Raw genomic sequence first — 11,699 nt, 5'->3', positions numbered from 1 at the left:
TGATTTCCTGTTAAATAGTGTACATTAAATAGCATATCCAATTAAACAACATTCTCTTTTAAGATCTCTTTCTGAAATTCATAGAACCATTTCTCAACAATCATTTGCTTAATTATAGAGATATGATAACAAATTCAACAAATAATGTCACCAATCTTATTGGCAAAATAGATATTACAAAAGATATGGTGTAGCAAGAACATTGTACAAGTAAAAAAGAAACAGTAATAAAAACAATGATGACTTATAATCACTCTAGTACTTCAGGGTGAAACTGCCTGCTGCTGCCTGCATCTTTTGGAGAGTAAACTGAACCAGCACGCTCCTTCTTGCATCGATGCAGAATGAAGAACACACTATAAATATTACTGCATCAATAAGAATATGATCCTGTAATGAAATGAAATAAATCACAGCGCTACAAATAAAGCAAATGGTCTCTTTGATCAAGGATGAGGAGTGAATGGTGGGAAAGAAGGCCACTTTTTGTACTTGGGATGTTCAAAAACCTTTGGAGGAAATTTGGGGTGGTCTGGGAACTTAAATGGAGGTAGCTTAGGAATACTAATAGGAGGACATGGCTTCTTAGGAGGGAAGGTAATAGGAGGAAGAGGCTTTGGCTTATATACTGGGATAACAGGCGGCTTCTTGAATACAGGTGGCTTGTATATTGGCACTGGTGGTGGGAGTGGCTTCTTGTATACAGGCACGGGTGGTGGGAGTGGCTTCTTGTATACTGGCACAGGTGGTGGGCATGGCTTCTTGTATACTGGCACGGGTGGTGGGAGTGGCTTCTTGTACACTGGCACGGGTGGTGGGAGTGGCTTCTCATATACTGGCACGGGTGGTGGGAGTGGCTTCTTGTATACTGGCACTGGTGGTGGAAGTGGCTTCTTGTACACTGGCACGGGTGTTGGGTGAGGCTTCTTGTATACTGGCACGGGTGGTGGGCATGGCTTCTTGTATATAGGGACATGTGGGAAAGATTTCTTGTACTTTGGAATAGAGATAATTGGCTTCTTGAAGAAATGTTTCTTGAAAAACGGTTTCTTAAAAAACGGAGGACAAGAGATCTTAGGGAAAGTGAATGGCAACTTAGGGAAGGACTTCTTGTGCAAAGGTGGGTACTTAAAGTGAGGCCACAAGAAGGCAGATGTGCAAGTTTCTGGTGAGAATTTTAGTTTTCCAACTGGGCTAAATGTGTGTTTTCCATCAGATTCAGAAACAAAGGTTAGTTTGGAAGACTCGATCCCATTATGAGCCGAGCATGGTATGCCTGATGCACCATGAAGTTGTGCATAACATTCTTCCTTCAACTTCTTCCCATCCTCCACAATGTCATGTGGAAGATCTACCTTAAAGTTCCCTTCTTTATCGAGCTTCCCTTCTGCTCTTCTTTTCATATACCCATTTGCAAGCTTGCAGTCAATTGTAACTTTAAGTCCTGCATATGTAAACCATGATCATGTTAGTAACAGAGATAATAGAAGCTGAAAGTACATACAAACAGCGCGATTACTTTATACCTTCAAAAGCATGGCTTTGCTTGATATTGTTCTGCTGACAGTCAGCACATTCACTAACTCCAATGACCTCTACAGTCTTTTGAGCGCCATAACAGAAGCTTGTGGCAAACAATAGGGTCAAAATGACCGGGATTGATATCCTCATTGGGATCCCCTAACTTTACACGCGCTCACAGAACAGCTAGACTGGTCTGATAAGCAGGCAAACAATGCAGGATTAAGTGCTGATAACCCTGCCAGAAGATCTTGGCATACAACTTGAATAAAAATGATAGGCCTCGGGAGTTATTATATATGGATGGATGTAAGATTATACAACCAACTCTCTTAAAGGAGTCACATACTCACATGTTCTTCAGGGTCCCCCTAAATAGCTTGCAAATTAAGGCACATAATCGCCGTTTAAGTAGATAGATAGCAAAAGAGGTCTTCTTCACTATTGAATGAGTTATGATCTATCACAGCACATGTCCAAAGAGTTGTGGTTGGGTTAACTAGTTTTTGCACACCTAATTATGTGTACTCATCAATGCTATGGTCATTTCTACACAAAAAATCTTCAGTTTGGCTTTTAGCAGAGTTGATGAATGTGGATCCACATATAATCAAATTTTCCCAAATGCCTATATTATTTGGTCAGGAAAATTCTTATAACGCCTATACATGTATCATCCTTGGGTACGGACTCAATAGTCCGTGGTCCGAGGATATCCATGGCATAGCAGAAGTACTGATCAGATGCATTTAGTGAGTGTCCTATGAAGTGATATTTAATTTCTTAGAGTTAATATTGGTAATATTTTGAATGCAAGATGTACTGTATCTCTTAATATTTCTGGTCTGGATCAACATGCTTATTACAGAAGAAGCACATTGTACAATGTAATGTGGCAACAAACAAGATTACTGCCTACTGTCGACAATAAAATACTGAGTAAGCCACAAAGGGACAGTGATGTAGACGGGATTTAATCTCAAGTCTTGGTACCACCCCCAAGATTAACTAAGTAAGCTAGTTGCCATCCACATCTTTAGGGTAAGATATGTGCGATCATATATAACGAGGTAAGTTACAAAGAGGTAGTGAGCAATGACGTAGACGGGATTTGATCCAAATCTTGGTGTCACCCCAAGACCTTAACCAACTAAGATAGTTGACATCCTCCACATCATTAGAGTAAGGTGTGTGCAAGCATATATAACAAGGCAGAACAACCTAACTTTCTTTTTCGGTTTTACTATTAGTGCTAGACCGTAAAAGGCGCATAGCAAGTCCTAATCAAAGGTTACTCTCAGGAAACCAATTCAAAAGGTAATGACCACAAATCTAGAAGGAAAGGCATGGCAGATATTTTCTTCTAAAGGACATTAACTAAAAATTTGTGAACTAAATTCTAATTTCCAACTAAGCTAATACCATATAGTGTGTACAGAATTTCAGAAATTGAGTTGTTAGTTACAGCCTCAAACCATAATTAAATTCGTGTATATAAAGTAGATAGATTATAAATTATGGTTATTAGGTGAGCTGAAGGGCGTCATCAAGCAAGGAAATTAAGTGTGACTTAATTCAATATCATCCCTGCTTACGTTTCGCCCATTTAAGTACCAGTGTACCACCATCCAAAAATTATGATCGACTTAAATTTGACATTATAGAAATAACACCACAATTATAGTAAAAGATGCATATCATCATCATTAAATAGTAATAATAATAATTATTATTATTATTCATCGTGAATTTTCTCATGGACCCTCCTTTCGATCAATTTGCTAAAGAATCACTTCATAAAAGAATGGCATTTACTGACAAAGTGTTAATTCTGGCTGCAATTACTCTATAAGTAGAGCTAAAGCACTGTATTGTCCATAATTAATTTTCACATTTAAAGAAAAAGTGTACTGCTCAATTCACCTAAAATGTTTAATTATTGGATACAAATATGATTTGGTTTTGTGCAGCTTAGAGGTAAGATAGCTTATACCTTATACGACAGCCTGCAACATAAAGTTTCAGAGGATACTACTTCACAAAACAGTGAACTTTTCTCGACAATATAGTACTCCCTTCGTCCACTATCAATTGACTCGTACTAGTATGGTTACTATGGTGCGAAGTCAGAAACAACACAAATCTAAATTTAAGATAAACAGGCAATTGGATTCAAAATCGAGAAGATCTGCATGATTAAAGAAACTTAGAAAATGAGACACTGAAGTCACAAGATTAGTCAGTGAGACGATAGGTAAGCTTCGATCAAATATTCAAATAGAAAGATAAGTGAAATCAATACTGATCCTGAAAATGAACGTGAGCTATATAGAAAACAACATCAAGCAAACTGCTCCATGTCAACTTAAAACTCAGTTAAAACACAAGGAGTCAGAAGTTCAGAACCAATGCAGCTAAGAATACTGAGAAGGGAGCTTGAAATATAATGGAACATCACAGCACTAAATATTAACGAGAAGTGGATAATTGTAACTAATTTGTGAAGATCTACATGCTTACAAAAAAAAATCCTGTTACGAAACTGTATAATTTGTATGACAAGTAACTGACGGGTGAGCTAAAGCAAATATCATTGTAGACTAAACTCCCATCAAAATTCCCTTGCACATTCTAAACTAAAAAAAGTAGTCTCTTCCGCTCTAACAAAATCAAATGCCGAGTTCTGAGTTACATGAGCCTATAAAATAGACAACAGTTTTTTGTACCGCAGAAGACCAATCTATTTCTTCTTCTTCAATTTGTTGGCCTGGGTGTATGCAGTACCCTGCATTAACCACGAAAGACTGGATATTAGCAATCATTCATAGAGAAGCTACTAAGATTTTTAATTAATTAAGATTAGAACCAACATACCTGCAGCCATTCATCCAATGATGCATCAGTTGATCGAGTTCCAACTTCCACCTTAGGTGCTTTCTTAGATTTCTGAGACAGAAGTTACTAAATATCATAAGTAAACATTACAAACACTGACCATACAACTATACTAGCACACATCTCCGTTTTGACAACAGAATCAACTACCTGCTGAAGATGATAAGATGTACTTATAATGGAACTCAAGTTTGACATGTAATTAATCATACCAATGGTAGAAAGAAAATACAACAATACATCATAAAGCAAGTTCATAACCTCCATCCAGCATTAAATATTTATCCTAGGATATCAACATGAGCAATTTGGACCTAATAACCCCCAAAACAATCAACAAATTTGGACCTCAAGATCCCTCAGAAAAGCACACTACTTATGTTCAAGGACACATACGAGTGTTTGAAGAAAAGAGTTTAAAAAAAAAAGGTGGACATACAAAATCAAGAAAATTAAAATTGCACAAAAGACTACAAACATGGAGAAAGAATTTACCTTTGAGAAGCGTTGTAATTGACCACGTATCCACAAACCAAGGGCAGCAACAAGGGCAAAAGCAAGCATAACCAGGAAAACAGTCTCAATGGTCAAGGGGCCACTGGCCTCAGTAACTTCAATGGTGCCATTGAAGAAAGTGCTCTGATACGGAGTTTTGTCAATCTCATAAACGATAGATCCTACAAGATCAAATGATCCAGGCTGCAATGAAAAAGTCTTGCCATTAATTTTACAAGCAGATAAATGATTTATTTTTATCAAGTAGCGTTTAGCCATTTACAAGCAGCAGCCATAAATGGAATAAAGTCTGAACTAGACAATCAGAATTATATCACGTACCTGCAAGTACTTGCTGACAGCAAATACATAGGGGAAAGTGGCTTGAGCTGATGAAGGAACTGAGGCATTGTTGAATACCTATATTGAAAAAGAAACCATTAAGCTAAATTGGAAGCAAATTAGAGAAACAGAAGATGAACAGCTCTAAAATAATATACACCAGATACAGGACAAAATAAAATGCAGATGAACCAGTGAAATAAATGCAGGCAGCGTATCACAACCTGACAGGTTTATCGTTTACATCAGTTAGCCAACCTTCACAAGCTTCACTAAAATGAACAAACCTACCAAGCACCGTCTCAAACTATATGAAACAAACACGAAAGCAGCACAAGTAACAATTTATTTTATTTTTATTTTTTAACCCAAAAAACATCACATCCTAAGCCTTGGTAGTTGGGTATCTGCAACACCACACATGGGCTACATGTCCATTCCTCTTTCCCAACACACAATAGCAAAATAATAAACACCAAGAAGAAAAAAAACAAATAGACAACATGAAGTAATTGGTGGTCAACAGTGATGTAGCCTATAGATTGTACAAAGTGTTAAATATAGTTTTAAAAACAAGACAATATGCATTAGCATGACAAAAAAGTCAAATTGAAAAAAACCTCATCACAGCATGGATCATGCACCAAATTTTCACAAGCTAAATTAGTTGGCTCCTGGATTATAGCATAGAGGACAATACCAGACAACCAGTACCAAGTGTAACAAATAATTCTTCCAAACTCAGATAACAGAAAAATCAATCTGATTCGCTTTCAAAATATCACATATGACTTGCAAAAGTATACTTGGTCACCAACCAATAACAGGCCTATTGGTTACTTCAACAATCTAACTATTCCAATATCCAATATATATGGATATGATATACTAATGGAGCAAGTATGGCCTAGATTAAAAAAGGCAGAATCATATATTTTAAATAACAAGTTCACTATTCTGGTGGTCATGTATCCAAGTCTACATGAAAATTAAAGAGCCTTATATACCTGTGCAGTAAGGTTCTGAACAAGCAAACGATGATCATACGGGAGATGAACGCTGGCATGGATTGCAACAACACTGAAACTTGCATCCCCTGTAAAATAAATCATAGTAAGGTAACATCTCAATGCCTTCACTTTGTAAAATACAAATGCAACCTGCAACTAGACTAAAATCCTAAAACTCCTCGCTTGAAGAAACTTCAACCCCATCATCAACCCATTATAACCAAGTCTAGATACTAAATTCACTTCACTCATGAAAATAGAAGATTATTAATAAGAGGAAAAAATAAAAGGCTTTTTAAATATCATTTGAAAGTACCAGAATAGTGGCCAATCACAGTAAAAAAAAAAAAAAAAAAAACGGCTCTTAGTATCTTCATATAATCATCTCAATGAACCAATTTCCTTACATTCAGAATTATATAATATAAAAATACACTTTTCTTTTAACCGAAATGTAAATTAATTTTATGATAGAAGAAACATAACACACACACAAACATTTCTATGTTGAAATATACTCATGCAAACTCAATTCAACCACAAAGATAAAATCATCACCAGTTCCCACGCATATACTTCAAGTATCCGGAAAAATCTCTCAGATGGCAATATTCGCAAAGAAACATGACAACTAATAGAAATCTCCCAATCCCCCCCCCCCCCCCACCCAAAGTTGCTGCAATTATAGTCCTATAGTTCTAAAAACACTCAATTATACCAGTGAAACAACATTGCACAAGACCACATGCATAAACATCACATGCAACAACAATTATAGTCCCTATAGTTCTTAGACCCTGAATTTCAACAGTGAAAGAAACCGAGAAAACTACTAGTTAACCACACTAAGCAAACAACCCGAAGGCGAAGAAACCGAGGGAAAGTACGAAAGTTCGAAAAATACCATCATATTTGATTCCAACAAGCACCTCAGATTCTTCCCCAGCTGTCACAACTGCAAAACAAACAAACCCGTTTCAGATTAGGTCAACAATCCCAAAAAAAAACACAATGCAGACATTACGAAGCTGAAATCCAAACAATTAAGACCAGATCATACCTTTGCCACTATTTTTGGGGAAAACATAAGCTGTTTCAACCCCAGGAGCAGAGCTTAAGCTCTCATCACCATAAACTTGAGTGTCATCGTTAACAACTCCAAGATCACTCATTTCCTCGGCGATGGAATCACCAATGGGATCATCCGTAGGTTCCGATTGACATCTAGCAACTAACAATCAAATCCCACAAATACAATTCAGAATTTTTTCAATTAAAACCAAAATTTGACAATAATCAAACAAAAATTTCTGGGTCAATAATTTCAACACATGCAGATCTAAATTAAGGCTAAACAATCACATAGTATTAATGCAAATTTGGATCTTTAATCGTGCAAATTAAATCCCACAAAAAAAAAAATCAGGAATTCAGATCCATGCATGCAATAGAAATTACAGAAGATAATTGGTAAATAAATCAGAGTGTAAGTATGAAATTAGAGGATATGAAATTAGAGATCCGATGAAAAAAGGAATTACCTTGAAGGAAAGGAGAAGCAAGGAGGAGTAAAGCGAGGAAAAAAACCCTAATCGCCATTGTTAGAGAGAGGAGAGAGAAATAGAGTGTTAAGATGAAAAATCTTTGGGCAAGGGAAGGTGTTGAAAGTCTTATAGCGAAGGACAGAGGAAGGAGAGTTATTTTTCTTTTCCCTTTTTTTTTATGGTTGAAAATTATAATCGGAATAGGGGAGAGGACGGTAGTAGTACCAAAGAGCCCCAATTCATTTCATGATAAACACACACACACACACACACACCCCCCCCCCCCCCCCCCCCCCAAAAAACCAAAAAAAAAAAAAAAAAAAACGTATATTCAATAGTCATTCCGTATATAAATCAATATAAAAATTTCAGTCATCTTAACATTTCTGAGGATGAACATGTACTTTCTCGTAGGAATACTATAAATTTTTCAATATTATAGCACATGTGATATGTGTATTTAGTTAGGGCTAATTTTGTTTGGTCCAACTTAGAATAAATAAGTTTTTTAAGGGTTATTCAAGTGCAAATTACAATCAAAATAAGATATAATAATATCTAGTAAGTTCAAATAGTTTAAGAAAGTTTGGATAAGTTCAGACTTGAAAATTAGATGAATAGAACACACCCTTAATTCGGGTAGGGTTGATCCGTAAGGGATTTTAGTCCAATACAACACTTCTTCTTACTAACCAGACAAAGCCGACTACATTATAAGGCACCTTGAGTAACGGCTTAGGCTCGTACCCTTTAGGCGGGCCCCACATCTTTGAATGAAATTTGATTTTTACAAGAAAGACCCTTGTTTAGTTTTTGCTCTAAGCTGCAAAAATGTTCAATGCAACCAAACAAAAAAAAATTACAAAAAAAAAATTGAGATTTATAAATGTAGGATGCACACCATATCATTAAGAAGGTGCAAAATCAAACCTAATTAGTATTTCAAAATAAAGATCATTAAGTTATAAGTCCTCAACTATTTGCAAGAAAATACAATTTTTGGTTAATCTTCAAATAATTCACAAGTTACATTTGTTTCGGGTGAAAACAATGGGGCCTTGCCGAAGGCCCGCTGAAGTGGCTGGAGACTGGGTTCGGTCCAAGTGATGTTGGGCCGAAGGTTTCCTGCACAACTAAAACACGTAAACTGGCCTCGGGGGTGGATCCGAGGAAGACCCCTCCGATGCCGAAGTCAAACAACGTTTAGAGAGAAAGCTATGCAAGAGATTTTATGCTTGAGGCTTTGTTGTGTTGTACAAATGAATGAATTGAAGGCTTTTATACCTTTGCACATGATGAGAGGAGAGCCATTGGGCCTTGAAGTAGTCATGGGCTGACCATGGCAATTGGGACCAAAGGGCTCTTGGTTGACTTGGCTTGATTGGAGGTTCGGGCCTTGACCTTGGAATAAGAAGTCATTTAATGACCAGGCCCAATAAGGTAATTGGACCCAAATACATGACTAGGCCCAATTAGATAAATTGGACCCAAACAACTTGCCCCCCAGACCCGATTTGGAAGGATGATGGGTCGGGTCTGAATCCAATAAGAAATGGAGGGAAGTAAATGACTTAATTAAATCAAAAGATTTAAATTTTTAAACAGTTATTAATTAAATAACTGTAATTTGGATAATTAACAGGAAGCGGAGTGGATAGTGGGCGGTTAATCAGGAGAGAGAGTGTTTAACGGTTAATTAAGGAGGCATTTAAGAGAAATTTGAACTTTTCGACCTTTGGGATTCTCCTTCCTGGAATTATAAGGTCTGATTCGCATTTCAACCTCATTTCTTCACCAACTTACACTCAAATTCTCGCGCAAACCCATTTTCGCTCTGAATTTCCAGCGTACCATTTTCGAATCCGAGTTCGAGACTCAAATCCATCGCTTCCACTGATTTGACAGGCGTATTCCGGCCAATTTGAAGGTAATTTTCTCCGAGCTTTTTCGATTTTCTTACCCCTTTTTTAGGGAAATTCTTCTTCTCCCTTCTTTCCTTCTCTGAATTCGATTATGGCTCGAGAAAGGAGGCGTCAGCCGGGTCGACGGGGTCAGGCTAGGGATCCCCGTGACCGCGCCGACGTTTGGAACGGGGAACAAGCCGACGAAGACCCGGAAAGGGGGATTCCGGCAGTTCCTTTGAACGCCGCGCCGCCTCAGCAAGACGCCGAGGCCGGCGAGGCGGAGCAAACTGAGCAGAGAGAACAGGCTGGGCAGGCTGAAGATTTGCCCCCTGTGCTCTGGGACCTGCTTCCTGGGCATGCTGAATGGCAGGACGCCGAGGCCCAGAACGCCATGGTGAGAAATACCCCCTACTCATGGTGGGTTCGGCATGCCGAAACCTACCGATTCGCCGAGCAAATTGAGTTGCACTACGGCATTTTTGAAGAGGATGGGCATTGGTGCCGAGTGCCCTCGCCGACTGACAGGATTCACCGTCCCCCTCCTGGGTATGTAGGGGTGTACACTCGGCAATAGCAATACGGGCTTCGATTTCCTTTGGATCCCTTCGTCAGGGACATTTTAATAAAGTACAGGATCTCCCTGTGCCAACTAACACCCGTTAGCATTCGGCGGGTGATGACTTATCTCTGGGTGTGTCGGTTTTTTGCTGTTGAACCGAATTTGCACTGCTTCCGAAAGATGCATCAGCTAGTGCAGAACCTCCAGAGCGTGTACGGCCAACACGGGTCTTCAGGCTGGTGGCGAATAGAGAGTCGCCCCCAATATCTGACAATGTGGCCGAACGACTCCTCGGATAAGGATTGGAGGGGTCAATGGGTCTGGGTGAGAGTTCCCGCTGATCCGGAGCATCCATATTTTTTCGGGGCTCCCCGATACCTCTCCAGGCCTGATCCGGACATGCAAGACTTGGGTCCTGAGGAACCTGATGCCACTAGCCACCCGAGTTATGAGCAAATGAGCTTCTTCGGGAAGCAGAATAACCCCGGGGGAGTTGGCCGAATGAAAACTCTCCCGGCCAGATGGCTTCCGGATAACCATTACATCTTCCAAGAGAAGATGTTGGCAGTTGTCGGCCTCAGCCGAAAGTACAGGGGTGGTAAGTATGTTCGGCTGGGGCCGAGGACTTTAACTTCATCAACTTTGATTTGTCTTTGATGCTTATTCCCTTAGTCTAACCTTCGTCTGTTCTTTTCAGAGCTGAGCGAAGCTACCTCGGGAATTGATTATAACCGGCTTGGGGTAAACGCTGAAAGGGTCATTCTAGACCGGGCTCCGGCAATCACAGCTCCGAAGAACCGTCCGCTGCATCTGCATGAAACGGGTCTTCAAATTGAAGCCGCTGCCGAATACACCAAGCAGAAGCCTTGGTGGGAGAAGCGAGATCCCTTTCGGCCTTTATTACCTGAGGAAGCACGGGCTGCTCAGACAGCAGCTGACGTGTCCCGAGTAATCAACTCCTTGGAAGGAGGTGTTGGGACGTCTGGTGCTGCTGAGAGGGATATCCCTGTACCTGGAGTTCAGCCGAGGGTTCCAGTAAGTTCCTGACTTGCTTGGTATATTCTTCTTTTTCTTTTTTTTTTTTTTTTTTTTTTTTTTTTTTTTTTTTTTTTTTTTTTTTACTCATCCTTTGCTGCCCCCCCTTTCTGCAGTCTGAGGAAGGGAGCGGAAGGAGAGAAGGAAAGGCGCCTGCTCGTTCTGAAGATCCATCTTCGTCAGAGTCTGAAGAAATGGACGAGCAGCCCTTAGCAAAGAGAAGGAGGAGGTTGGCCGTGCTGGGGCCTCGGCAGTTTCAAATGGGGATGAGGCCTACTGGGGGCATCCTCATACGGGAGCCTGATGAAGGTAGACGCTCGCCGAGGGCTCCCCCTCCGCCGGAAGCTCCGCGTCCTCAAACCCCCCTCCACCTCCCGAGGCTCAAGAGATGGAG

At 39.6% G+C, this 11,699-nt stretch overlaps 2 protein-coding genes across 2 annotated transcripts; both read right to left on the bottom strand.

Moving 5' to 3' along the window:
• Nucleotides 1-133: 133 nt before the first annotated feature.
• LOC145559056 (uncharacterized) lies at nt 134-1,807 on the bottom strand. Its single transcript, XM_081620458.1, has 2 exons — nt 1,527-1,807; nt 134-1,444 (listed from the first exon to the last, which is right to left on the bottom strand). The coding sequence occupies exons 1-2, from the start codon at nt 1,669-1,671 to the stop codon at nt 447-449; spliced, it is 1,143 nt and encodes a 380-aa protein (XP_081476584.1). The 5' UTR covers nt 1,672-1,807; the 3' UTR covers nt 134-446.
• A 2,158-nt stretch (nt 1,808-3,965) lies between these two features.
• LOC145559055 (translocon-associated protein subunit alpha-like) lies at nt 3,966-7,965 on the bottom strand. The gene is made up of 8 exons (XM_081620457.1): nt 7,805-7,965; nt 7,324-7,494; nt 7,168-7,218; nt 6,261-6,349; nt 5,254-5,331; nt 4,912-5,115; nt 4,396-4,467; nt 3,966-4,306 (listed from the first exon to the last, which is right to left on the bottom strand). Exons 1-8 carry the CDS (start codon nt 7,860-7,862, stop codon nt 4,262-4,264), a joined length of 768 nt encoding a protein of 255 aa, XP_081476583.1. The 5' UTR covers nt 7,863-7,965; the 3' UTR covers nt 3,966-4,261.
• Between the last annotated feature and the right edge of the window lie 3,734 nt (nt 7,966-11,699).

This window comes from Chenopodium album, chromosome 9, assembly GCF_948465745.1.
Source record: "Chenopodium album chromosome 9, dcCheAlbu1.1, whole genome shotgun sequence".
NCBI classification, from domain to species: Eukaryota; Viridiplantae; Streptophyta; class Magnoliopsida; order Caryophyllales; family Amaranthaceae; genus Chenopodium; species Chenopodium album.
This window is presented reverse-complemented; position numbering and strand designations above follow the sequence as displayed.

Bases quoted from the DNA above. Each gene is read 5' to 3' on its own strand.
- LOC145559056 (XM_081620458.1), bottom strand. From the start codon at position 1,671: ATGAGGATATCAATCCCGGTCATTTTGACCCTATTGTTTGCCACAAGC. The intron at 1,445-1,526 runs GTATAAAGTAAT...TTACATATGCAG, and splicing joins GCAAAGCCATGCTTTTGAAG to GACTTAAAGTTACAATTGAC.
- LOC145559055 (XM_081620457.1), bottom strand. From the start codon at position 7,862: ATGGCGATTAGGGTTTTTTTCCTCGCTTTACTCCTCCTTGCTTCTCCT. The intron at 5,116-5,253 runs GTACGTGATATA...TTTTCATTGCAG, and splicing joins CTGTCAGCAAGTACTTGCAG to CCTGGATCATTTGATCTTGT. The intron at 4,307-4,395 runs GTATGTTGGTTC...TGGTTAATGCAG, and splicing joins CATTGGATGAATGGCTGCAG to GGTACTGCATACACCCAGGC.